The 27,558-nt window shown below is 53.2% G+C and overlaps 2 protein-coding genes across 2 annotated transcripts; one reads left to right on the forward strand and one right to left on the reverse strand.

The window, feature by feature from the left end:
* Positions 1-1,758: 1,758 nt before the first annotated feature.
* PCYOX1L (prenylcysteine oxidase 1 like) lies at positions 1,759-13,887 on the forward strand. The gene is made up of 6 exons (XM_081091104.1): positions 1,759-1,932; positions 5,926-6,132; positions 7,548-7,722; positions 9,281-9,492; positions 11,699-11,839; positions 12,275-13,887. The coding sequence occupies exons 1-6, from the start codon at positions 1,845-1,847 to the stop codon at positions 12,931-12,933; spliced, it is 1,482 nt and encodes a 493-aa protein (XP_080947230.1). The 5' UTR covers positions 1,759-1,844; the 3' UTR covers positions 12,934-13,887.
* Positions 13,888-18,144: 4,257 nt separating this feature from the next.
* Positions 18,145-22,862, reverse strand: IL17B (interleukin 17B; the record flags this gene model as incomplete). The annotated part of the gene is made up of 3 exons (XM_081092294.1): positions 22,792-22,862; positions 20,339-20,628; positions 18,145-18,376 (listed from the first exon to the last, which is right to left on the reverse strand). Exons 1-3 carry the CDS (start codon positions 22,810-22,812, stop codon positions 18,145-18,147), a joined length of 543 nt encoding a protein of 180 aa, XP_080948420.1. The 5' UTR covers positions 22,813-22,862.
* Positions 22,863-27,558: the final 4,696 nt, after the last annotated feature.

Consider the following 27,558-nt stretch of genomic DNA (forward strand, 5'->3'; position numbering starts at 1 on the left):
CCAAGAGCAAGCTGAAGCAGCCTGTGGGGTAGAACTGAGGGCCCTGCCTAAGCTGGCCCAACCCAACTGACAGCAGCACCATCTTGCCAGCCATCTTGAAAGTGGGTCCTTCAGCCTCACCGGACACCACGTGGGACAGAGATGACCTGATCTCACAGCCCCGCCCAAAGTGCGGGTTTGGGACAAATAACTTACTTTTAGCCACTAAGTTTTGGGGTAGTTTGTTATGCAGCAGTAGATAACTGAGAGAGTCACCCAACCTCATCCTCAGTCTCACTAGTTGTTTTAACACCGCTGCCTCTAGAATCATGCCTCTGCTTTCCTCGTGCAGCTTTTTTGAACTCGTCCTACAACTTCGATGCGCTCACACTGCCAATGTGATGTTAGGATTGGAAGAACTTCCTAACAGAAGAAAACACAGCTCTAGATTCTAGAATTTTCAAGGATCCTGAAATTACAAGCAGAGCGAAGAAGTTGTTTTAAAGTTAATATGATTTACCCTACAAAAAACCTACACCATTAAGTCAGCACAGAAATGAGCTTTGCTCAAAAAAAATGTAAGGAATTTTTTGAGTCTTTGGAAGTAAACTTAAAAGATTTTGCATTCTGGCCAAAACCAGTTTGGCTCAGTGGATAGAGCGTCGGCCTGCGGACTGAAAGGTCCCAGGTTCGATTCCGGTCAAGGGCATGTACCTGGGTTGCGGGCATATCCCCAGTAGGAGATGTGCAGGAGGCAGCTGATCGATGTTTCTCTCTCATCGATGTTTCTCTCTATCTCTCTCCCTTCCTCTCTGTAAAAAATCAATAAAATATTAAAAAAAAAAAAAGATTTTGCATTCTGACACAAACATAGCCAAAGTTTTGGGGTGTTTTTTGTGGGGTTTTGTGTGTGTGTGTATATATATATATATAATATTAGGAATGTTTGTTTATTCTTCTACCACTTTACTAGTAATCCAGTTTGGCCCTCTTAAGACACAAAGCTAGTTTAGGACCTCAGCTATAAACTCCGTTACTATTCTCTGAACCCCTTCAATTTCTTCTCTTAGCCATAATCTAACAATATGGATTTTACTTATTTATCCCCAATTTTATTCCCTGCTAGAGGAAATCTGTCTTTCAGTGTGGCAAACTATCCACACTGACTAGTCCTGTTTTCTTAGAGGGTGAAAATGGAGGTTTATCCCTTCCTTTTTACCTTCCCTTCACTGTGAGTGTATGAAGTCCTTCCCTTTAGTTTGTTTTGTCTTGTTTTTAAGTAGGAGGCTTAGTGACTAACTGTGTAGAAACTGCAAGTAAACCCAACAGCAGTATCAGAAGCATATACAGAGGGTAACCCTGGCTGCAGGCTTGGTGAGCAATTTCCAGCATTTGCAGACAACACCAAGCATTTTCACATTCCGTGTGTCACGTGATCATCACAACCCCCTAGGAAGGTTGAGCAGGGAAACTGACTGAGACACAGAGGAGGCACATTACAGAGCGAGTACCTCTCAGAGGTTGGACTTGAACCGAAGTCGTCTAAGCTTCAGTTCTTCCTCTTCCACCAATCTTCCTGCAGCAGGCCCCGGGTCCTGATGCTGAGCACCCGAAAAGTGCACACCTGGAGAAGCCAACCAATGACGAGCCCAGATCCAGGAGGCGGGGCGGGGAAGCTGCCAATGGCAGAGCCTGCCCGAGAGAGATGCAGCCTGTGCCGGAGAGGGACGGCTGCTCGTCCAATGAGAGGCTGTGAGCCGAGAGGCTGGGAGGCGGGACGGCCCGTGTCGCTCCCGGGCGGGGCGGTGAGCCCAGCACCAGCGCGAGCGCCGGACCCCGGCGTGCTGCCCCCGTCGCCGCCCGCCATGGCCCGCGCCGCTCGCTTCCTCGCCGCGCTGGCCGCGCTCCTCGCCGCCGCCGCTGCAGGCGGAGACGCCGGGCCTAGTAAAATCGGTGCGGGAAGGACGCGATGGGGTGCTGAGCTGGGGAGGGCTGCGCGGGAAAAGGGTTCTCAGCCGGCAGCAGCTGGGTGGGGGATGGGGAAGGCAGCTGGGCGATGGAGGGGTCCCCGGGAGAGGAGCTGGGTGGGGAGGAGGCGAGGGATTGCGACTGGGCGCGGAAGGGGACCGCAGCAGGCAAGGTGCTGCCGCGGAGGGTGGCACGGGCATGTGTCGAGGCTATCTGGGGTGGAAAAGGGGCTTGGGCAGGACTGGCCAGTGATCTCACCGAAAAATTCCGAAACAGTGAGGCATCCGCCATGGACCAGGCTCTTTGTCAAGTGCCCCCGATAACAGAGGTCAGGGTGTGAGAGACTGGCACGCACAAAGCTGATTGAAGGCCTGGGTAGCAGGCACGGCGCTCCTAGTTCCTGCAGAAGACTGCACAATACCGGGAAGTTAGTGCTAAGGCTGTGAGTACCCTGCTATAGAGGAAGGGCGCTTCACCCCAGCCTCTGATGGCTCTGGGGGGGGCCCTGGGGCGCTTCTGGAAGCAGCACCTAAACCAGGCCTCTGGGAGAGTAGCAGACAGCCCTAGTGGAGACAGAGCCCAGGGTAGGTCTGCTGGAGATTTGCTGAGTGGCAGACTGGGGAACTTTTTAATAGCAGTCATTTTATAGTATCTGTGTGTGTTGTGTTTTGTGGGTTTTGCCTGTTTCCCCCCATCCCCCGTTATTTTATTTTGAAAAATTTCGAATGTCCACTGACGTTGAAAGAATTTCACAGTGATCATCCCTCTACCCACCACCTGGTTCCTGCCATTACCAGACTGCTACTCTGCTCGCCTTCTCACACACCTGTCCACATCCATGCGCCCATCTGACACGTTAATGGATTTCAAAATAAACTGCAGGCATCAGGACGCTTTGCTAAGCACTTCATCATGCATGTCATTGACTAGCCTTCCCCATATTTGTTTACAAGTTTTTTTTCCTCTTAACGATTGTCATTTTAACTCAACATGACTCAAAAGATTGTCATGTCCCTCACGGAAAACTTCCATAGATTGGCAGAGGGGGCGGGCCCACACTCCACTCTTCTTCTGTGCGCCCCACTTGGCAGGGAGGGATGTCCCATGGGAGCACCACACACTTAGGGTCAGCGCAGTGCTAAGGCATCTTGGGTTCAAAGCCACAGCTCAGGCCACAAAGGGTTAAGACAGACTGCAGCATGTCAGAAATCAATTTGGGACCGAGAGTAGGATTTTCTAAAGAAAGACTCTTGAGGGCCAGCATGGCCAAAGAAGACCTTGTGGAGAAGGTGGGTTTTGAGCCAGGCTCTGAAGGATGGGGAAGAGTTAGGCAGGCAGTATCTGGAGGTGCTGGGCACTCTTCCTTCTCTGGGGAATGGACAACAGAGCAGGACACCCACTGACCACTGGGGAAGGCTCAGGGCCTCCTCCCAGCACTATTGTTCCTGGCAATGCGAAGCTTGCTGCCTGCTTCGTTCCAGCTGGCCCTGCCTACCTTGCCCCAGGGGTCATCTAAAGCAGGACCCTTGGCAATGCCCAGCTGCCCGTGGCTTCCTGATTGTCCTCAGCTCTCTGACAGGAGCCTCCGTCCACCCTGGTGGTCTGAGCTCTACCCACACCATAATGAGGAGCTTCCTGTTAGCGTGGCTTAACCCTCAGACTGCTGCAGGTTCACATCTGAACCCCTTGGTGTGGCGTTGGACCCTTGAAATCCCCCGTAGTTCCACACGCTGCCCTGCTCACGCTCTTCTCTCTGTGGAGAATGTGTTTCTGCTCACGGGCTTCCAGGTTGTCCTCCAGAGTCCTACCCAAGCGACCCTTCTCCTGTGAAACCTGTGTCTCCCCACCCCCGGGCAAAACTCATTGCTTCCTCCTCAGGATTCCCTGGAACCCCGTTGTCGCCCTTCGTCACACATTGTCGTAGCTGAGTGTGCATGAGTCTGTCTGCCCCTCTCTGCCTGGGCTCAGGACAGAGGCCCTGTCTGATTCATCGTGTGCCCCAGAGAGTGGGTGTCAGTTCATGAGTGTTGAATGAGCCAGGTGTTCTGCTTCCCTCTGACCCTTGGGCAGCTTCCAGGCCTGGTGATACCGGTTTCTCTGGAAAAGTGGCCAGTTTGGGGCTCTGTTGCAAATGGAGGGGAGGGGAGACACTGGTTTAAAACGGTTAGTGGCATTCTTGGAAGTAGCTTTGTCAATACCAAGAAGGGGGAAGTGGTTTGGTTTGTTTTCTCAAGGTACAACAAATACTTAATGAACTCTCCTGCCTGCCAGGCTCTGGGGGCAGAGTGACCTGCTGTCAGTCCTCAAACAGAGCATTGGAGCAGAACGTGCCAAGGACCAGGCCAGGGGTCAGACAGTGTAATGCGGAAATATGCCGGAGGGACGCCTGACTCGTCAGGTGGGCCAGGCAAGCCAGGCAGTGGCATGAGGGCCCTAGAAGCCAGCGAGGCAGAGGTGACGGCCCATTCCTGGTAAAAGGAGCAATGCAGTCACATGCTCCACAGAGATAAGAAGGGTTTGCAAGGGTGGGGCAGGGGATAGAATAAGTAAGCGGAGGCCAGATGATAAAGAGCCTTGCATTTTTGCCTACTGGACAGGAGCTGGTGGTTTCAGGGTCCACCGTAGGTCTAGGAAGGACAAATCACACCAGATTTATCTTATTTTCTTTTTGACTAGAGTTACTAGCTGGACTGTCAGATGAGAGGATCAGCTACGTGGTGGGTCGGGTGTCAGGCCAGTTCAGTAGCTTCAGAGCTGCCTTACTGTCCTCTCACAGCCCTGTTTCAGATTCGTATCTAGATTCGTATCTATCCGGATGGTGGTTTCCAGTAGCACCTCACAGCCCTGTGCGGTGAGACGTTTTTTATCAGTGACTTGAATAAGAATACTGATGGCGTGTGAACCAAGTTTGCGAAGGGAAGAGGTGTAGGAAACACAAGGGATGATAAGACCCAAAAAGACCTCCAAGAGCTGAAACTTTGTAACAAGAGCCTAAACTGGAATAAAGTGCCCCATAGGCTTCTGAGCAACCCATCACAGGGTGCTTTCTCGTCTTGGCCAAGACAGATATAGAAACGATGTGTCAGGTAATAGGTTGGACTCGACCAAGGGTTGGCTGACTTCTTCAGGAAAGGGTCAGAGAGTAAATATTTTAGACTTTGCAGGCCTTATAGTCTCTGTTGCAACTACTCAACTCTGCCTCACAGGCAAGCAGCCAGAGACAAGCTAAAGAACAGGTTTGGCTGCGTTCCAATAAGACTGTTTGCAAAAAAACAGGCATCTGCATAGATTTCACCCATGAGCTCTAGTTTGCCAAACCTTGGGTTAAAGAATGGTTTCCAAATACTGATCTTCCTAATAGTACCTGTCAGTGACCACGTTTTCTTTTCTTTTTAAAAAAAAAATATATTTTATTGATTTTTTACAGAAAGGAAGGGAGAGGGATAGAGAGTTAGAACATCGATGAGAGAGAAACATCGATCAGCTGCCTCCTGCACACCCCCCACTGGGGCTGTGCCCGCAACCAAGGTACATGCCCTTGACCGGAATCAAACCCGGGACCCCTCAGTCCACAGGCTGACGCTCTATCCACTGAGCCAAACCGGCCAGGGCGTGGCCAGGTTTTCATAGTGAAATAAAAATAGGGACAATGTAATGCGTTTTGTATCAAACTAAATTTATTCTCTTTAAATGATCATCCTGAAATTTGAGGTCCCTGCTTTTTTGCTGCTAATGTGTGTGTGTGTGTTTTTTTCTTTTTACAAAGTGAGCATTACAGTAGTTGGCAGTTTTCATATTGTCCTTTGCTCCTGAGTATTCGCTTTACTAACAACTAGTCCACAGATTGCCTTTCTGAGGTGTTCTAAGCCTATGCAAGTGCCTGGGAATCACTGGCCCAGGCGGCCGTGAAGGGGTGTCCTGCAGTCTCATGCCCATGTTCTGTCTCTCTCCTTGCCTGCCTCCCGGGCCTGCTGGCAGCCGTGGTTGGAGCTGGAATCGGGGGCTCTGCCGTGACGCATTTCCTTCAGCAGCATTTCGGCCCCCGGGTGCAGATCGACGTGTTCGAGAGGGGGACGGTGGGCGGCCGCTTGGCCACCATCTCGGTCAACAAGCAGCACTACGAGAGCGGGGCCGCCTCCTTCCACTCCCTGAGCCTGCACATGCAGGACTTCGTCAAGCAGCTGGGTGAGTGCACCGCCCTGGGGCTCATCGTCCAGCCCCCAGGGCTGGCGGCAGCCATCAGGCCCTTCCCATATTGCCCACCCCTGATGGTCAAGGCCAGAAGGTCATGTAGCCCAATCTCCTCATTTTACAGATGGAGCAGCTGAGACCAGAGAGGGGAAGGAACTTGCCTGAGGTTACACAGTGAGTTAGTTGCAGAGCCGGGATTACAACTCAGGTTTGACTCCCAGGCCAGTTTCTTTCCCTTCCAATTTGCTGCCTCTTCATAATCATAATCGTAATGGCTTGCACCTGCTGTGTGCTTGCCAGGTACCTGGCATCCTTGTAGGTGGTACGTAGACATTACCTCTAATCCTCCCTACCAGCCTGCAAGATGGGTCATATCTCTTCCTGCGGAAATTGAAGCTCAGAAAATGTATGCACCTCGGCTAAGGCCATGCAGCTAATAAGTGAGAGAGCTGGGATTTAACCCCAGTGGCATCGATCAAAACCACAAAAACGTATACTGTTCGATGCAGAAATTCCACTTCTCAGAAGTGATATTTGCACATGTGCAAAGAGGCAGACACATACGGTTATCATCACAGCATTGTTTAGAATAGCAAAAGGTGGAAAATATCCTACCTGCCCACCCACTGGGACTTGAGATTAAATAATTATTGTTTAAGTATATAGACTGGTCAGCCAGATGAGGGCGTCCTTTACATCCAGGATAGGACAGTCTCCAAGACAGCATGTTGGTAAAGTACAGAACAGTGTATAGTATGTGGGGGGAGGGAGGGAACTCAGAAATGTACACATTTATGAGTATTTGCACAAAATATCTCTGGAAGGATGCTGAACAAAGATGCTGGTGACTCAAAGACAGGAATGGGAGGGTGAAGACAGAAAAACCTGTGACTTGGGGCAGGTCCTTTAACCTGTAAGCCTCGGTTTCCACATCTCTGACACCTGTCCTGCCTCTTCCCGGACCGTGAGAGGATGGAGTGAGATACACACGTGCCTGTGCTCTACAAGCTGTAGGGCGTGGTGGCTACAAGGAGCTGAGACTCTTCCCGTGTGGTCTTGGTGCCCAGGGCTGCCATCCCAGAGCTGTCCACCCCTCACATTCAGGATGGCACCTGAATTTCACTCATGGCTGAGTGGATCCCTTTTGGAGGGGAAAAAAAAAGTAAAATAGTACATTATTTAATCTTTATCTCCTAATTGACTAACCAGCTCCAACCTTTCCCCCGTGCATTGGTTGACTGTCTTAAACAAGCAGCACAGATGGATGAACCATAGAGTTCGTATTCCCTTGAAGGGAGCCAGTCCATTTGCATCCTTCGGAAAGGCCCCGAATTTCAGCTTCAGGCACCGCTAGGTCTCCTGGGGGGCCCTCTGAAGGGGACCTGAGGGGCTCCTCCTTGTCTCCTCAGGGCTGAAACACCGGCGAGAGGTGGTGGGCAGGAGCGCCATCTTCGGCGGGGAGAACTTCGTGCTGGAGGAGACGGACTGGTACCTGCTGAACCTCTTCCGCCTCTGGTGGCACTACGGCATCAGCTTCCTGCGGCTGCAGATGTGGGTGGAGGAGGTCATGGAGAAGTTCATGAGGTAGGGCTGGGCGGAGCTGTGGGGCTTCCCAAGGGACAGGGGGACGAGGTGGGCAAGGCACCGGCTTGGCTATACATTGTCCAAAAGGAAAAGGTACCCAGCACCATTCCGTCCAGGCCCGAGCAAGCACCCAGTGGGAGTTGGTATAGGCATGGTCTCTGGTATTATCACGATAGCATCCTCTTTATCTCTGCTAAGCTAAGCAGGGGTAGACTCAGGCACCTAAAGGGGATATACAGCAGCAGGTGGGGGAGAGAGGGTGGGGTGGGGCACCCTAAAGAGCAAGGCCTTCAGAGGGGGCAGCCGGCACTCTGCTAGACCAAGTGCGGCCGTGAGGGAATACCTACCTCATGTGGCTAGTTCTTCCAGTTTTTTCAGAAGAAGCTGAAAATCTGGAGTTACATGTGAAATCTCCCAGCTTTTCAATGTATGCAACCCATTCATCTTATTGGCCGAAGGAAACATCTGTCGGCCGTGAGCAGCCTGCGGCCTGACCCTGACACTGCTGTCTCCCAGTTTCCCCACCGAGAACTAACACCTTTCTTCACCCTTCTCTCCTCCTTGGGTCTCAGCCCCTCCCTGAGCCGTGGTCACTGTCCCTTTCTCGCAGTTCACCTGCTTGCCACGCTGGCTCTCTAGCTCTCCTTCAGAGTCCCCCCGAAGGGTCCCCCTGCCCCTGGGCCAGGTACAGAGGCGCTCCTTCCTGTCCCTGGCACTTCCCCCCTCTCTCCACTTCGCTGACTGTGCCTTTTATGGCACCTCCTCCGTATATTCTCCAGGTAGCCCCCAAACGTCATATCCTCACCACTCTTTCTTACGTTTTTCTCCCTTGTCCATTGTATGCAAACATACAAAGCTGAGTCCTCCCTTTTGTGGGAGACACTTCTCCCTGTCAGCCTGTTTCCCCTTTAGTTCCAGACCCATGTTTCTAACTGGACACCTCCATCCGGGTATCCCGTTAATAACCAGACTCAACATGTTTACACAGCAGCCCAAGCAGAGGCAACATGTCAAAGGCTAGCCCGCCGGAAATCCATCAGCACATGCTCCCTGCGATTGGGGGAGTTATGGAGGGAGGGGCAAGATACGAGCTTGGGGAGTAGGTGGCAGTCCTGTTAGATCAAGCTAAAGGAGAGGACAGGCTGGGCTGGCAGAGAGGGTGACAATATTGGCATGAGGCAGCTGCCATCGGGCCCCGTGTGGTCCTAGAGAGGGGGATGCATCAGTGGGGCGGTGGCCTAGTGCCTGGCAGTCCCAGCTGCATGAGAGGAGGACTGTGCCCTTGACAGGGAGTGGCTCAGAGAATGTTTGCAGCTGTCATTCAGCAGAGCCACCATGTGAAGCCCGGTCTGATGGGATTCCGAGGCATTTGCCCTTCACCCTGCGCTGTCCCCTTAGGTGGGCCAGGCCCCCCACAGCCAGTGAACAGACCCAGGGGAATGTAACCATGCAGAGGAGGGTGGGTCCCTGCCGGGCCTCCCAGGAGCAGTGGCCCAGTAGCGGGTGGTCTGCCCAAAGGCCTTTCTGCGTAAGGGCTCCAGCTCCACATCTCTCCCAGGATCTATAAGTACCAGGCCCACGGGTATGCCTTCTCGGGTGTGGAGGAGCTGCTCTACTCGCTGGGGGAGTCCAGCTTCATCAACATGACCCAGCGCTCTGTGGCGGAGTCCCTGCTCCAGGTGGGCGTCACACAGCGCTTTATCGACGACATCGTCTCTGCCGTCCTGCGGGCCAGCTACGGCCAGTCAGCAGCGATGCCCGCCTTTGCTGGTGAGCCTGTGGCCCTCGGCCTGCCCACCTGCCCTTCCCTGCCCCACAGTGCCCAGCATGGGCTGGCTCCCCATAACCTCACGTCTACCTGGCCCAGTACGGCTGCCTGAGCACTTAGTGGCCCCGACCCCATTTGATTCTGGCATCAGTCCTGCGAGCTTGCAGGAGATGTATCTACCCCACTTTACAGATGGCAAAAGCGAGGCTCAGATCTCAGGTCCAGTGTGTTTCTCCTACTCCTGACTAGGTTAGCTTTAGTAACTACCCAGCGGGCCCCTGGGCCCTGGGTATTCATCTACGTATTAGCCCGCCTAATCTTCCCAGCTCATGACAACCCACTGTCCTCCAGCACAGGCCACAAGAGGGGTCATAACTAAATCTGCCTGCAGAGCCATTGGGCATGTCTTCCCCCAGGCATGGCCACCGTTCGGGCCTTGGAAGATGTGGTAGGATTTTGCTGGGGCCGTGAGAGGACGGAGAGCTGGGACATTTAAGGCCAAGAGGTTGCACAGGCACTTGCTGGCCTCTCCTCCCAGCCTGCTTGGCTGGGCCCTTCTCTCCTCCCGGCCTCATAACATGGAAGGGCCCAGGCTCGGTCCTTGGTCCTCTTCTCACACGCCCTTGGGGAGCTCAGCCAGTCTCGGGGCGTTCAATTCCACCCACCTGCCTCCTAAGCATGACCTCCAGCCCAGACCTCTCTCCAGAACTGCAGTCTCACATGTCAGCTGCCACCCTTATGTCTCCACTGGGACTTTTAATGGATGTCTCAGAGTCAGCACGGCCGAACCTGAGCTCCCGACCTTTCCTCCTGGAGCCTGCCTCTCCCAGCGGGGTTGGTAGTAACTCCTCACGGTCGCTCCTGCCCAAATCTTGATGCATTTCTTTCTCTCATACCCTCCACAAGGATATGTCAAGAAATCTCATTTGCTTTATTTCCTTCTATATCCAGAAGCCAGCAGGTTCCCACCACTGCTTCCCCCCTGGTGTAAGCAGTATCATCCCTCACCTGAATTACTGCAAGTCTCCCACCAGGTCCGCCCACACCCCCGCCCCTTGCAGGCTGTTCTCACCACATCTGCTGGATGATCCTTTTAAAACAAAAGACGAGTCGTGTCAGGTCTGCCTGTGAAACTGAGTCAGGGCTCCTGTTTTCCTTCAAGTGAAACCCAAAAGTCCTCTCAGTGGCTGCTAGGCCCTACATGGTCCGGGCCCCACCGCCTCTCCCCACCCGCTCACCCCAGTCCAGCCACTCTGCCCTCCTCACCATGCCTCCAGGTGTGCTCCTCACCTTAGGGCTTTTGTGTGATCATCCCTCTGCCTGGAACAATCTTCCCCGAGACGCAGTGGTGCTAAACTCTCTCTCCCCATCATGTCTTTGTGCAGGCGGTGCCTTCTCTTGAAGCTACCCCACCTCCTTGTCTCACCCTGCCTCTTGCCCCCAGCAGCCCCGGTCTCCCTCCCCCGCAGGCATCATCTTCTCGCGGACTATTACACTTACTTATTTTTCTCCCACTAGAAGTTATGCTTCCTGAGGACAGGAATCTCTGTCTCCCTGGTTTACTAATGTACCCCTAACACTTAGAAAGTGCCTGGACCATTGTAGGCACTCAGCCCATTTTTGGTGAATAAATGAATGAAAAGGTTTGAAATTGACAAGCTCCTTCCCAGTCTTCAGATCCTGCTATGTGTCCCCTCATGGAGCTTCCCTGTTCCCTTTTTAGTATTTTGTGTGTATCCTTCAAAATACAATTCACATACCACACAATTCACCCATTTAAAGTTTACAATTGAGTGGTTTTGACTATATTCACAGTTGTGCATCCATCACCACCATTTTGAACATTTCATTGCCCCCAAAGGAAACCTCATACCTTTAGCTTTAGTTATCAATTCCCCAGTACCCCCAGCTCTCCAGCCCTAGGCAACCACGAATCCACCTAGTGTTTCTATGGATGTGCCCATTCTGGATAGTCTGTATAAATGGAATCATACAGTCTGTGTTCTTAGGCAGCTGGCTCTTGCATTGAGCATGGTGTTATCACCTCATAGCATTGTACATTTGTTACATTTAATTTTGTGTGTTATGTCTCTCTGTGCCCATGGTTGTGGGGGGTCTTGGCCTGGGAGGGAGGCCAGGTAGGATGGTAGGGGATTCTTCAGCCCTACTTACTGCCCAGTGATTCTGCCCCCTTCCCCCTTTGCCCAGGAGCCATGGCACTAGCGGGGGCCCAAGGCATCCTGTGGTCCGTGGAGGGAGGCAACAAGCTGGTTTGTTCCGGTCTGCTGAAGCTCACCAAGGCCAACGTGATCCATGCCACAGTGACCTCTGTGACCCTGCAGCATACAGGTGAGCAGACAGCAGGGGGCGTGGCCACCCCACTCCTAGACAGTGAACACTTAGGCCTCTTCTGTCCCCAAACTCCAGTTTGACTGCCTGGGAGGATTCCAAAAAACCAATGGGAAGTCCCAGCCTTGTCAAGTGACACCAGAGGGCACTGTTGTCCCAATTCCAATGTCAAAGCCAGAACACAGATTCGCATCAATCTAGCTCTATTCATTTGACCACCGTCAGCAGCGGTAGCAGAGCCAGAGCTTGAGTCTCCTGGCTCCCAGTCCAGTGCTCGCCCTGCAGCCACACCTGCATGGAAAGACGACCCCCACCATCTGGACAGCCCAGCCACACCCAGGGGTCTCACACCCTCCATTCTGGGCCCCAGATGAGAGATCGATGGGTAGAAGCCAAGAAATGAGTTGACTTTTGTGCTCTCTTCTCTCCTTCCAGAAGGGAAACCCTTGTACCTGGTCGAGTATGAGAATGAGGCAGGCACTAGCTTCGACTTCTACGACATCGTGGTCATCGCCACCCCCCTGCACCTGGACAACAGCAGCACCATCGCCTTTGAAGGCTTCGACCCGCCCATTGACGTCATCCAGGACTCTTTCCAGCCCACCGTTGTCTCCTTGGTCCACGGCTACCTCAACTCTTCCTACTTCGGGTTCCCTGACCCTAAGCTTTTCCCCTTCGCCAGCATCCTTACCACAGATTTCCCCACTTTCTTCTGTGCCCTGGACAATATCTGTCCCGTCAACATCTCGACCAACTTCCGGCGGAAGCAGCCTCAGGAGGCAGCCGTTTGGCGAGTCCAGTCCCCCAAGCCTCTCCTTCGGTCCCAGCTAAAGACCCTCTTCCGCTCCTATTATTCAGTGCAGACAGCCGAGTGGCAGGCCCACCCCATCCACGGCTCCCGCACCACTCTCCCTCGGTTCGCACTCCACGACCAGCTCTTCCACCTCAATGCCCTGGAGTGGGCAGCCAGCTCCGTGGAGGTCATGGCTGTAGCTGCCAAGAACGTGGCCCTGCTCGCTTACAATCGCTGGTACCAGGACCTAGACAAAATTGACCAAAAGGACTTGATGCACAAGGTGAAGACTGAACTCTGAGGGCTCCAGGCGAGCCTGGGAATGTCCATCCCCGCTGAAGATGGACCACCCCCCACAGCAGCCAAGGCTGCGCAAGCCACACTCGCCTGCCCAGCCTCCTTCTGACCCCTCCCATGTCGAGTGAAATCTCTCCAGTGGGTCCAGGCGACCTGCTCTCTGCCTCTCTATCTTAAGGATTCTCAGAGTGATTGTTCCTTTTTTGTTTTTTAATATATTTTATTGATTTTTTACAGAGAGGAAGGGAGAGGGATAGAGAGTTAGAAACATCAATGAGAGAGAAACATCGATCAGCTGCCTCCTGCACACTCCCCACTGGGGATGTGCCCGCAACCCAGGTACATGCCCTTGACCGGAATCGAACCTGGGACCCTTCGGTCCGTAGGCCGAGGCTCCATCCACTGAGCCAAACCGGCCAGGGCGATTGTTCCTTTTTAAGAGAGAGAGTAAGAGAAGGGAAGGAAATTCAGACCAGTGTATTCATTTTATTTATTTTTTTAAAGGAAGAAATAAAAGTCCATCTTCTCCAGCTACTTCTGACTGGCTTTTCTAAGTAGGAGACAGAGATAATGATGGGAATGAATAGAAGACAGAACTCTGAATCCAGTTTCTTTGTTGTTTTTCACTGCCTACTCCCAAAATGTACCTGTGGCAACACCAACAATGACACCAGTAACCAGATGGTTACAAATCAAGAAGAAGGGAAGATCAGGAAACAAAAGACATGATAATAGCTCCTATTTACGGAGGGCTTGTTGGATGTGAGGTGCCTGGTTAAGAACTTATTGCCCTGGCCAGGAAGCTCAGTTGGTTAGAGCATCATCCCGATATGCCCGGGTCGTGGGTTTGATCCTGGTCAGGGCCCATATAAGAATCAACCAATGAGCGCATAAATAAGTGGAACAACAAATCAATGTTTCCCTCTCTCTCCTTCCCCCCTCTCTCTTAAATCAGTTTTTAAAAAAAATAACTTACTAGACATCATCCAAGCCTCTCAGCAATACCATTTGTTGGAGAGATGGCTGTGGTAGGACCCAGGGAAGAGATGGTTACCCCCGAGGGACAGTCAGTGTAGCTCCAAGCTTCCTGGCAACCACTGGGAAATAGGAAACATACCAGGCCGTAGGAAGAGGAAAACTTCCTTGGCGCCTGCAGGAATTGACCCGTCTGTCCATTATGCAGGGATTGAGGAATGTAACAATGACCTGTCTTGCATGGAGACAAGTCCCTAGACGGGCATAAGGCATCATACCTGACCCCCAAGCACTGACCCCAGCAGAGTATAAAAAGAAAAGGTGTTGGGGTGCAGTTCAGAGGTTAACATGATTAGGATGCCCAAGTCCCACCCAGACCTGCTAAATCTGGCTCTGGGGTTGGGCCCAGGAGGACACAACACTGCCAAGGGACACTCATAATGTGGCTAACTTCCCTTTTTTTAAAAAAATATACTTTTTTTGTTGATTTTAGAGAGGAAGGGAGAGAGATAGAGAGATAGAAACATCAATGATGAGAGAGAATCATTGATAGGCTGCCCCCTGCATGTCCCTACTGGGGATGAAGCCTGCAACCCAGGCATATGCCCTTGCCCAGAATCGAACCTGTGACCCTTTAGTCCGCAGGCCAACGCTCTATCTACTGAGCCAAACTGGCTAGGGCTAACTTCCCTTTTTTTGAAGAGCTGGAGATAAAAGCCCCAAATGAGGAAGTAATGTGCCCAAGGTTTCTTGGTGAGTTCACAGAGTTAAAATCTGGAGCTTCTCCTAATGGATTGAGTTCAGCATGGGGCACAATCCCCTTCAAGTTGGCAGAGGCCCAAACTGGCTCTGAAGTTTTACCCTGCGGAGGTGATGGCAGTGGTCATTAAAGCGTTGGTGCCTTTAACGTTAGAGAAACATGCCCTTGGTTACTACAGGGATTTTGAAGTTGACACGTCGGTAAGAATGCTTTTGGTTGACGTAGTAGAAAACCAAACTCAGACTGCCTTAAGCAATAAAAGGGTTTTACTGGCTATCATAACAGCCCCAGCTCGGGGCACTGTGCAGGGCCAGCGCCAGTACTTCCCTCATGGTCAAGGACGGCTGCCAGCAGCTCCCAGAGCGAGAGCATCTTCTCCCACGACCCCTGAGCCGAAGTCTGGGCTCTGGGCCAGTTGGGCCCCTGCTGAACCAATTCCTGTGGCCAAGTGAATGCCACATGCTGATTGGCTTAGAACAGTCAGGCCCCACCCCTGGAGCAGAGGTGGTCTCATCCAAACTACAAGGGCCTAGGGGTAGAAAGGGTGTTGGAGGAACGCACAATGTCAGCCACAGGTAGGATGGGGCTGTGACCTTTCCCTTTTCTCAAGTCCAGTGAAATCAGTGTGAAATAGCATCCTTTCATGGTTTATATTTAAAATGGAGATGCCTCGGGCTATCATGGAGTAACCGATGATCATTGGTTTTGGGCCAGAGGACCAAGGCCAATAAATTTGTCCCTGATAACCACCCCTCTGTTGCCTCCCTAAGGATGTGTACAAAAGAGGCAAACCAGGGCAGTTACATTTGATCCCCGAAGCTGGCATTTGGCTCCATGCCCAGCTTGAGTGCTGTGGAGCTGGCTGCTGCTTCAGAAACTTCCTTTGTCTGGGTACGCAGGCCTGAACAGCTCAGAAGCAAACTGGGCCAAAATGCCCATGCTGCCCACTTCCCCAGGCCCGAACCTGAGAGCTGCATCTCACCACCTTCCCACCCACGAGGAAAGGCCTTAAGGGAGCATGAGAACCAGGGGGAAACCTTTGCCCCCAGGCTTACCAGGAGCCCCCAGGGACCTACAGCCCTCGGGGAGAAGAGAGCTTTTGCAAAGACAAAGAGTCCTGTCATCTACCAGATAAAACAGGAAAGAGGTCACATTCTCAGTCATCCTGGGGGCAGTGTAGTATACGTTTAGAACTCCTCAAAGGAAATTCACTCCTAGAGCAGGTGGCTCAAGCAGGATTTCAGCGCTTCGGTGGGAGGAAGGCTGTGGAGGGTAGAGTTGGGGGTGGTTGAGGAACAGTGGGGGGAGAGGAGTGCCTTGCTCCTGACCCACCTTTGAAGGAGCAACAGAGGGAGCTAGGGGCAGATCTTGGGCTCCCCTGGAGGCCTCCTTGCATGAATGCATGCATGCATTCATTCACCAAGCCCTGCACCCCTATTTTGAATGTGGCACTGTGCTAGGTGCTGGGGATGCAGCACTGACATTGTCAGATGAGGCCCCTATTCTTATGGAGTTGGGGGACTCTCACCAGAGAGTGGAAAGCAGGAGACACATTTAAACTCCAACCAAAGGAGGTTGGGGGCACAGTGTGGACCCGGTTCTGCAAAGGTCCCGAGCTCCCTGCTGCTGCTGCCTTTAAACCAGGGCCAGCTGCCCACCCAGACTCACGAGACCAAGCTCCAGATGAGAAAACTGACGCCTGCAAAGAGGAAATGCCAACCTCCATATAAAACTAATAAACGAACTGGTGTTCATTGAGGATCTCTGTGTGTCTGGTGCTCTGGGAGGAGTCCCACCAGGTGAGGAGTTTCCCCACCCAATCCCTATGCCCAGGGCACCTGGGGTCTCCTCCCAGGACCAGAGCAACCATCTTGCCTCTCAAATCTTCCCACACCCTCACCCCACAAAAAGGCCTTGGAGGCCCCGGGTCCCTCATGTGTGGCTCAAGTCTTAAGGCCTGAAGAGCAGGCTGTGGGGGCCTCAGAGACAAGCAACCCCCCAGGGAGGAGACACGGCTGCTGGAGGCATCAGCATGGGCTGGCACAAGAAGTCTATTTTCCATGTGTCTGGAGCCAGGCCGAAGCTTCCTGGGGTAATTTTAACCAGTATCCACTCTAGAACGATACCAAAAAAGGTAAGTTACTTACCACCCCAGACAGACACATACCTAACCTAACCAGTGCCCTTTCATGAATTATGGAGCCTTAATACATTCAGAGCTAAAGCTGCTGTAAGCATTGAAGTTAGAGCAGCCGCGTATTTCTATACTGGCCGATGGCCCTCTTATTGAAACGATCTCTAAAGAGCCAGCTATTCTTACCCTCAGAAAACAGCCTGAGCCCCTCAGCTGTCCTGGGGGCAGGAAGGTATTTTTAGACCTGGGAGCAGCTGATTTAGGATTTGGTGCAGGGGCTAGGAGGGCAGGGGGAGGATTGAGTTGCAAGGGGCTGATGGGTGGGTGGGAATTAGCATCTCGGGGGGAGCTTTCGGGCAAGTCGACCCACACTGCCTTTTTTATCAGTAAAGCGCTTTGATATAAACCAGTGGTTCTCGAAGGGTGGTCCCCAGACCAGCAGCAGGAAACACTGCCTTAGAAATGTGAGGCTCAGCCCCCATGTCGAACCTACCAAATCATTTCAGAACCACTGCGTGTGGGGCCTAGCAATCTGCGCTTTAACCAGCCCTCCGGGTGATTCTCACGCTAGCTAACGTTTCAGAACCACTGCTGTCAGCAAACCATCTCACCAGATCCCCCTGTGGATACGGCTGGAGGAAAGCATGATCTGTGTTGATGCTTCTCAACTCTCGAGTGTTTGTTCAAAGCCGGAGATCCCCAGACCAGAGTAAGTGCATTCCCACACGAGCATTTCAGGGGCTCGATGGCCCAGGGTAAAAACCCCTGCCCTTTGGCAGCCTGGAGGCTCCTCTCTGGGTCTAAGGCTGAACCTGCAGAGAATCCGAGTTGAAGGCGACCTTATTCCTCCCAGAGCAGGAATCTGCTCTGCCATATTCTTGAGCGGCTCAGCCTTTGCTGAACCCTCACAGAGACAGGGCCTCACTGCTTCCGAAAAGATTGTTTGCAATGGTCCTGCACTTACCTAGGGAGAGTTCACGCTTGGTCCCTCCTGCAGACGTTGATAGCAACCAGGCTCCAATGACATGACTGAAATAAGCCTTATAAACCCAAATTAAAGGAAGTATGTGACTGTCCGAAATGGTGGAAGCAAATGCAGTATTTTTTTTAATAACCTATTTCAGTGTTGGAGAAGGCTGAGCGATGGGAAGTCCTCCTTTATGTTGATCTGAACTCTACCTCCCAGGAGCCTCCTACCCCCACCCTGGTTTTGGCTTCAGAGCCACAAGGAGCAAACCCAAGGTCTTGCTTCAGAAAGACAGCGTTTACTTTTCATTGGCCTTGTGTGGGGTGCAGGGAGGGCGCTCTCCAGCTGCCCACAGGTCCTGGGCCAGGGCCAGGGCCGTTCAGAAGATGCAGGTGCAGCCCACGGCGATGGTCTCCATGACTGCGCGCTGGCGGCAGGGCCCGGTGCGCGGGGGCAGCGGGCAGAGGCGGCGGCGCACGGGCACCTGGCTGAACACGGGCACGCTCACCATGCTGCGGTCCTCCTGCATGGTGAAGGGGTTCACGCAGCCCAGACACAGGCACCGCGCCTCAGGCAGGTCCGCCGGGATGCGGGCGGGGTCGTGGTTGATGCTGCAGGAGGACGGGAGAGAACGCAGGGCTGCTGCGGGTGGTGTGTGTGGGACGGGGGAGGGGCAGCAAATGGGCCCCCACGCCCCACCCTCTGCTTTTCCTAACCCCGTGTTTTCATTCCCAGGCAAGCCTGTGTTTCGCCATAGGAAGGACAGTGATCAACGCCGTGTTCCGGGTGAGAAAAGGAACCTTGGAAGGCAAGTCAGGCACCCAAGGTTATCCAGGTTCAAGGACACCAGTCAGTCACCCAGTTTTCTTCTTTCCTCCAGCAAGATCCTTATCCTACTACTTCGTGGTGCTGTGGGGTCACAAAGAAGCTAAGGACCCTCTGCCTCTCCACCCCCTTACTTATAGTCTTGAGAAACTTAATCCACGGGAAGTTAATATTTGAGAACATTTAGGCCTAATTCTCACTAAAAGAGGAGTCAGGAGGCCTGGGGTCTATTCTGACTTAATTTCTATTCACGCAACAAATATTCCACCCATGGGAACGAGTCTGTCCTTGGCATAGGGTGTTTGGGGATGGACAGCACAGAGGCGTTCCCTCCTACAGCTGAGGGGACGGGGACTTGATGTGTGACCTTGTCTTCACTGTGTCTCAGTTTCCTCGTCTGCTAAATGTGAGGGGTGAACTTGACTTGTGGACCTGCAGTGTTGGGATCACCTCCGAACTTGTTAGAAATGTGGAATCTTGTGCCCCGCCCAGTCCCCTACCCCCTTTTGATCAGAACCTGCATTTTTATAAGATCTCCTAAAAGTCAAGGGCACAGTACAGTGAGAGGCCCAGCTTTGGAGGATTTTTATTTTATTTTACTTTATTTTATTTTATTTTTGGAGGATCTTAATGGCCACTTCCAATGGCCACATTCCAGATATGGTAGCCACTAGCCACATGTGGCTACTTACATTCATCAAAATTAGCTCCCCAGTCACACCAGCCACACTTCAGGTGCTCGAGAGCCACATGAGGCTGGCTGGACTTGACATCATCAGAGAATGTTCTATTGAACATGCTATTCTGGACATCGGTTGTGTGGCCTGAGTTTATGAGAGGACCCTTCGGGGTTAGTCTGTTTCATCATTATTCATTCAACACATATACATGTGGCTTCTGAGTGCCAGGGACTGTGCTAGGAAGTGGAGCTACAACCAAGCTAAGATACCACCCCTTCCCTCTAGGGCAGTGATGGTGAACCTATGACACGTGTGTCAGAGGTGACACGCGAACTCATTTTTTTCGTTGATTTTTCTTTGTTAAATGGCATTTAAATATATAAAATGAACATCAAAAATATACATCTTTGTTTTACTATGGTTGCAAAGGTCAAAAAATTTCTATATGTGACACGGCACCAGAGTTAAGTTAGGGCTTTTCAAAATGCTGACACGCCGCGCTCAAAAGGTTCGCCGTCACTGACCTAGGAGCAGCAGGTTGTGACTCCCAAACCTAGCTGCGCATCCTCATCACGTGGAGATGTATAAAATCCCACCTTCTGGGCCTCAGCCCTGGAGGTTTGGATTGGATGGAGCATGAGAATCCGTAGAAGGTCCTAGTCTAGCGTGAGACAGATATGGACACCCGGAAGTGCTGTAACTGTAACTGAGAGGTGTACACAAGGCACCCCGAGCTGGAGGAAGTGACGTTCAGGGAAAGCCTTGCAGGTACTTCAGCGGGGACTTGGAGAGCAATAACAGCAGTGTCCTGCATGGATATCTCATTTAATAACAAACCTATGAAGTAGGTACTTCTATCACCTCCACTGAGGAAACTGAGAGGCTAAGCAACTCGCCTACAGCCCCACGGCAAGTAAGAAGCAGAGCCAGGATTCCAGCCCAGGCGTCAGCCTCTGCATCCAAGGTCTTAACTCTTACAATGATGGGGACAGTGGGCAAGGTGCCCCCCTCCCCGTGCAACCCACAACATGCAATGCAGCTCGCCCACGGCCACCCAGCCTGGCCTACCTGTAGCCCCATGGAGACAGGCTTCTCTTGTTGGACAGCCACAGCTGCAGGTTGACCTCACACTTCCTCCTCACTGGCTCAGAGCTGTTCCTCAGTTGGGCCACCATCTCCCCGAGGTTTCTCTCGTATTCCTCCATGCGGGCGTATGGTTTTGCCCTCGATACCAGGTCCAGTGGCACCTGATGAGGCCCAGGGGCCACGGTTCCAGGTCTCCCTTGCCCCTTCCTCTTGCTTTTGGGGTTCCTGGGCTGGCCCAGCCCCAGGAAGATGGAGATGGTAAGAAGAAATAGCTGAGGAGGAAGGTCATGGGTCAAAGGTCAGAGAGCCAGGACTTCCTCGGGGCCAGGAGTCAGGGCTCAGAGTGGAGGAAAAAAAGAGGAAAGGCCTTATGGGAGTGACTCTTACCTGCCATGCCCTGTCTTGGTCCCACCAGCCCACCACTCCTGTGTACCAACACTTTTATGCACCACACTCATCACTAAGTCTTATCTATTGCACCCTTCAAACATCTCCCTGCCCATTTGAACTGATGGAGAGGTTTTTAAGGGCCAAGGATGGGTCTTTTCTAAATATCATTACTTGTAAATGAAGTCTGTTTTTCTTCTTTTGGGGGGGAAAAAATCTCCCACCTATCCACTTCACTCTATCTGCATCAGCGTTCTCACTTCCCTGAGCATCTCAACAGACCCCCTCCCCTCCTCCAAATCAATTCTCCACATCTAGGCTAAGAACAGCTATTTGAAATGCAAATCTAATAAAGTCACTTTCCTGGGCCTGAGCTTCCTCTCACACTCACATCTCAGCCTCTGGCCTTCCCTCATTCCCTTCCTCTCACCATGCTCCTTTCTGCCACAGGGACTTTGCACAGGCTACCACCTGCAGAGGGCCTCTCTCCTCGCCCTCTAAATGCCTCTCTAGTGTCACTTCCTTACAGAGGCCTTGGTGGGCCTTCTTGGGCTCTCAACACCACATGCCTCTTGCATGACTACAGTCTTACAGTCTCTGAGTGTGATTCTCTTCTATGCCTGTCCCCCATTAAGCACAGACCCCATGAGGACAGGCATTGCGCCAGTTTCCTCACACTGTTCTAGCCCCTGTGTCTGAGTGAATGAATGGCTGTCACCATCCTTGCCTTCTGTAGCTCACAGTCTGGGAGAAAGAACAGATGGTGAACAAGAAAGCAAACACCTAAGTCTCCCTAGAGATACGTGCGATGGTGGGACCCTGCAGCACGTGGTTAGAGAAGAACAGGGCCACCCGCTTAGCCAGGTGGCAGTGTGGGGTCCCGCAAAGCCTTTCCGGGGTGCAGGCATGTCAGGTGAAGCTTGAAGGATAAGAGGGAGGCAGATGGGAAACTGTGAGAGGAGGTTTGAGTTGGTTAAGAGCTTTGCTGGAAGGAAACAGTGAGGCCGAAGTGGGGGGGGGGGGGGGCGGAGGGAGGGGGCATGAGATGAAGTTGGGGAGGGGGGCAGGTGGAGGCCCAGGATCTCCGTTGGACTCCATGGCACCTGTGCTCTCCTCCTCCACCCCTAACCCTCTGCCTGCCCCACCCCTCGTCCTCCCTCGCCCACCCCTCTCCACCCTCACCTGCCCTCCATTTCTGCCCTCAGAGCCGGGAGTGTCAGGAAAGGCCCTGGCTCACACAGGAGAGGCCCCAGGGGCCGGCAGAACCCAGACTTCTCAGGAAGCCAGGGAGAGAAGGGCCAGGGCTTGGGGGAGGGCCAGGGCTGGCAGATGGGGGAAACCCTCAGGGGGAGTTTCATCTCCTCACGGAATCTAGTCAGGCCCCTGCCTGCCCTGTGTCCCTCACCCCACGGTTCACATGGCCCACGCCTGACCTTTCCAGGCTACCCAGCAAGTCTTGACCCTCGCAAACAAGTTTGAGCGTAGTCCCTCTTGGCAGAGCCATTTCCTGGAGCAAAATCCACAACAGAGAGTCAAGTCACTACATTCTTCCTTTTTGGTCCTAGATCCTGATGCAGAAAGATGTCTCCCTAACCATAGGCTTTCTCATCGCATCTGCGTCTCTCACTTGGTGTTCTCAAACTCTGGCTCTTCATGCAGAGGAACACGGAACAGATGACCCGAGGCCCCTTCTCTCATGTTGCAGGTGGGACACAGAGACACGGAAGGGCTTGCCCTGGGTCACGCCGCCTGGCTCTCAGCACCCAAGGACTCGTTGGAAAAACCCCGATAACTGAGTTTGCCAGGATCTCCCCAGGTGCCTTTGGCCTGAAAGGGCTTCAGTGTGGACGGGCCCAGTTCAGGAGCCTGAGCTACTGGCCATGGCTGCAGGCTGTGAGACCAGTCTGTTTCTCTCCAGCCCTGGGGGAGAGGGCAGAGGGAGAACTCGGCAGATTCCAAGCCAAACAGAGCCAGACATTAATCAATAGGAAAGAAGTACGGAAACACTCAGGCCCTCAAAGGGGTGGGGGTGGGGAAGCGCCACGTACCAGGTTGTACAGCCAGTCCATCCCGACGAGCCAGGCGGTCGGCCTGCAGCTGCCGCCCGCCTGGAACCCCAGATGCCTCCTCCAAGAGAATGGCAGCAACAGGATGGAGCGAAGCAATTATAGCTCATCAGGGGGCTGCTGGGGGTGGGTGGGCTCATCATCGGCTTGGGCCCCCAGCTGGTTGGGCCTGGCGCAGTGGCAGGCGGTGAGGGGCGTGGGGGCAGGCCAGGAACCGGCCGAGGTGCCCAGGGGCTGTTGACTAAGGGACAATGCCCTGTGTGTCTGGTGGGGTTCTGGCGGGTGGCACCTCCGTCTGTGGCCTGCGGCCGGCCGGCCGGCCAGCACCCACAGGGCCTGCTAAGACAATCAGCTTCGTTTGCTTTGGGGATGGCAAGGGGGTGAGGGCAGAGGAGGGACGGGCTGTCCGTTGGTCAGGAGAGCAAATGTTCTCAGAGTGTGCTGGCCAGGAGCAGGACACAGACCCCATCTCCCAGGGAAACAGACGCAGGCACTCTGGCCTCACCCGGTCTCAGGTGAGCTCAACAGCCTTGGGTGACGGGAGTTTTGCTTCCTTAGTTCACAGGCGGGGAAACTGAGGCTGGAGCAGGAAGGGGCTTGTGCAGGATGACACAGTGAGTTACAGATGACAGAGCTGAGGTTCATACCTGGTCCTGTGCAGGGCTCTATCCACCAGCCCAGGCTGTTTTTCTTGGGACATTTTCTGTGCAATTCTGGCCTGCTGGGAATGTGTTTCTGAATCTGTGTTCTCACACCAGCCAAGTCTCAGGTCCATGAGGACTTCGTGGCCAGTCGTTCTGGCCTTCCCTTGCATAGAGAAGGTCTCCATGCCAGGGACCTGGCCCCCTGTGATTGTCTGTGACTTTGATTCTCTCTCGGCCTCAGTTTCCTTCTCTGTAAAATGAGTGCCGTGCCCAGGAACTGACAGAGGCCTGGCCCATTTCTCCCCGAAACCTTTCTGAGGCTCAGTTCCCACATCTCTCGAAAAGGGATCATCACAGCATCCACCTTTGGAGGCTATCATAAGGAGTAAAAGAAATAGCCCATCTGGCACAGTGCCTGGCACGTAGTAACTGCTCAATAAACACTTAACTGTTTATTATGAAAATTATTATAAAATAATTTTATAATTGTTTTTATAAACATTAACTGTTCTTAGAGCTAGCACAGTTTGCATTGCTCAGCTGAGTCTCCTTTCCACCTCCTCACCCCCCCCCTCCCCCCGGGCCCAGCCTCCTGGCTGAGAGAGCTCTGGGTTTCACAGGCTCTGGCCACAATTTTGTGAGCTCAGGTGACCCCGGGGTCTATGTGTCCTGGAATCACATGCTGAACTGACCAGCCCTGCTGGTCAAGCTCTCACTCAAGTGAACAGCCCAGCCAACTGTGAGGGAGTAGTCCACCCAGGGTGGCGGGATGGGGGGTGGGGGGAAGTGTAAAGAGGGCAGGGGAGGGACACTGTGAACAGACATCCAGGATCACGGCGCCCTGTGGAGGGGCCACTCTTGGCCATTTACAGGAATGGGCTAGGGGAAGAACGCAGGGTGCGAGGCGCTCCTGAATGTCACAAGATTAATCTGTCCAGGGCAGGTTTCCACAGCATAACTGAGAAGCTGGCTGAGGCTTGAGCTCATCGAGAGATACCACCTTATTTGGTCAAATACTAGACAGGGCTCCATTCTATCGCTGGAAACTCCAGAGGGAGGGGGACTCTGAAAATACCTCCTCAGGCAACAGGGCCCCCACTCCCACCCCAGGCTGTCCCAGCCCCACTGCCACTGTCCTTTGAACCAGAGAAACAGCCAGAGGGACAGGGCGAAGAATGGGGCAGCAGGGAGTCAAGGATGGGCTCAGTGACCATCTTGGCCAGCTCAGGCCAGGAAGGAGGCCCCTTCCTCCAGCCTTGGCTTCTAGAAACCACTGGAGGGTCATCTGCCTTCACAGATGTGGATTCTGGCAGAGTATGGTCAGAGCCAGGCCTGAGAGGGAGGCATAGTGACTTCGACTTCAGGGGCTTCTGCCCCACAGCAAAGTTGGGGTCCTTAAGTCTTTACACACGGGAGGTGGTCAGTACGTGGTACTTGTGAATGAGGGAAGGGGCAGATGGGCTGCAGAGCAGGAGGGCGGAGGCACTTAGAGCTACAGGCCTGACCAGGAGCAGTGCTGTGCTCGCCACCAGGTGGCGCCACCAGACATCCCTGGCAAAGCCTGATGGAACTTCCACACCAGCGCTTTTCTCTGGAATGGGCCCTGGAGCTGAAAATGAGGGTCTGGGAGAGTGGGTTTGGGACCTGTGCCCGCCCCTGGCTGCCCGAGTGACCCTATTGTTAATGACCAGTGCCCAGGACACCTTCCTCATTAGAGCAGGAATGACACAGCCGCAGGAGGGGTGGGGTGGGAGGGGAAAGGATGAGCAAGGGGGCTTCTGTCTGCTGTGTGAGTGATTTCCTTCGCTTGGAGCACCTAGTATGTGCTAGGCCCTAGCCATTTGACACCCGGACATCGTAATGTCCAGAAAATAGCAACTAGTAATAATAATAGCTGTTGCTTAATATCTACTTACTGACTGGCAGGCATTGTGCTAAGTCCTTCATGCACAGTTTCACTTAATCCTCCCACCCACCCTGTGGTGAGGCCCTAACTTTTTCCCAAATATAGAATGGGGAAACTGACGCTCGGGGAGCCAAAGTTTGATTCATGCACATGCTGTTCCGTACAGTGGGACAAGAAGAGGAGCATTGCTACCAGGGCAGGAGGGAGGATGTCCAGCTGGTCTCTTGGTCATCAAGGGGGAGTCTGTGCTTGCCTCAGCCTCACCCTGATATTCTCAAACAAACTGGACCCTGCGTGTTGGGGAGATCACTGAGCCCAAGCCCAAACAAGAGTCCCCAAGGGGACCTGAGGACTCCCCGCGTCTGGGCATGGCACCCAGCAATGTTCCCGACACGTCGCAGGCATTGGCTGTTTCATGCATTGAATCACACCAGTGGTATGTCACACGGGGTGATCACGATGGGATGGAGAACGGGAGGCCAGAGCAGCAGGGAGCCGGTGGAGGAGGTGCAGCCCAAGGACTAAGAGTTCAGACTCCAGAGGTTGACAGACCTGAGTTTTAATGCTGCCTCGACCAGTTCACAACTCTGTGGCCTTGGGAAACTCACTTGACTTTTCTGAGCTTTCGTTTCTTCTGACAGTGGAGATAATAATAGCTTGGCTCCCAGTGGATGGTCGTGAGGCTCGGATGAAATCATGCATGTCAAAGCACTCAGCAGCGTGCTTGCCGACAGTAAGCACTCAATGGATGGCAGCTGCAAGTGTCACTGTTATTGTTAAAACAAATTTGGAGTTGGGCCTTCAGCGATATTTCTGGGGTGTTCCCAGGTAGGAAGGCCATTGTTAGGTGGGGCCAAGGACAGAACCAGCAGAAGAACGTAAAGGCCCCTGTTCATAGTGGGCTTCTCCGGGAACCTGGCCTGGGCCAGGAGGGCCCATGGGATTCAGTCTAAAGACCAGTCCAAGTGGACCCAGTAAGGCTGGGGGAGGCAGGAGGAGACTGGCCGGCGCCTCCGCTGCAAGATGGAGGGGGGCTGTGGCCAGGAGGGCGCATCCTCCACAGGAGGTCTTGGCTCTCCTGCCATGCTGCCCACCCCACCCTCCACCCTCCTGGTAGGAGTCCTTCTCCCAGGCCCATATTTGCACAAATGCCTGCCTCACTGCTCACTGCAGAGCCCCAGCCAAGAGGCACTATTTTAAGATCCCTGGACGGGAACACTGTTGGTGGGAACAGACCCAGCCAGCAAGCTCCCAGTTCTCAAAAAAGGGAACGGCCTCGGTGAATGGGCGGCCCCCGGGATGTACAGAGGGGGCACCACATCCACATGACCCTCTGCCCAGGCCACGTGCCAATGCCTCTCCCTCCCCCCACCCCCCCACGGGGACCAATCAAGGAAGTGTGACCTGGGGCAGGATTCTAAGAGGTGGGCTTGTGCTCGGGGACTGGGTGGCCGAGGCCTCCCTCCTGCCCAGCATCCACTCTTCAAAGCGCCGAGTTTGTTTCTGGGTTGCATACTGACTTTGTGCTGCTTCTGGGTTGCATACTATGCGCTGTGTCCAGTCTCTTGTTAATGCTCACCGCCCATAGAACCTCAGGGATATCTTGTGTAGCTCCCACCAGAGTGGGAAACCCTTCCAAAGCACCTTTGCTGGACGCCTCCAGTACAGGGAGGTGGTCTCTCTCCGAAGATGTACACCCCATGTTTTAAAGCTCTAGTTGGTGAGAATGATCATTATAATTATAAACGTTTTCTCCCATTAGGCTAAAGTCCCCCCACCACGCCCCGTGATGCTATGTGGTATCGTGGGAGACTGCAGACTTCAGAAATGGTGGCTGGGCCCTTGCCCCACCCCTACTTACATGACCATGTCCACGTCTTCTAACCTCAGTGAGCCTCAGTTTCCCCAGAGGGTTGTTAACATTGATTTGTCATAAAAATTATGACTTGCCTGGCATTTAATACTTGGCAAGTTTGGGCTGTTTTCCTTGTAACTTGGTTGGTTTCATGTGTGCCTGTGTGTTGTAGGGTGATTTGCGGGTGTATGAGCTATTTTTGGTTTTGATTGGGAAGACCCAGTGTAGACTAAGGTTTAAAGCACAAACATTGAACACAACAGCTGGGTTACCTTGGGCAAGTGACCTAACCTTCCTGAGCCCATGTGTCCTCCTCAGAAGGAAGGGGGTTTCATGAGGTAAGT

Source organism: Myotis nattereri, assembly GCF_964212035.1.
Source record: "Myotis nattereri genome assembly, chromosome: 5".
NCBI classification, from domain to species: Eukaryota; Metazoa; Chordata; class Mammalia; order Chiroptera; family Vespertilionidae; genus Myotis; species Myotis nattereri.

What these genes read in the sequence shown, in the direction of transcription:
- PCYOX1L (XM_081091104.1), top strand. Translation starts at nt 1,845, where the DNA reads ATGGCCCGCGCCGCTCGCTTCCTCGCCGCGCTGGCCGCGCTCCTCGCC. An exon ending in GTCATGGAGAAGTTCATGAG is followed by an intron (nt 7,723 to 9,280) that starts GTAGGGCTGGGC and finishes CATCTCTCCCAG; the next exon opens with GATCTATAAGTACCAGGCCC. An exon ending in AGCGATGCCCGCCTTTGCTG is followed by an intron (nt 9,493 to 11,698) that starts GTGAGCCTGTGG and finishes CCCTTTGCCCAG; the next exon opens with GAGCCATGGCACTAGCGGGG.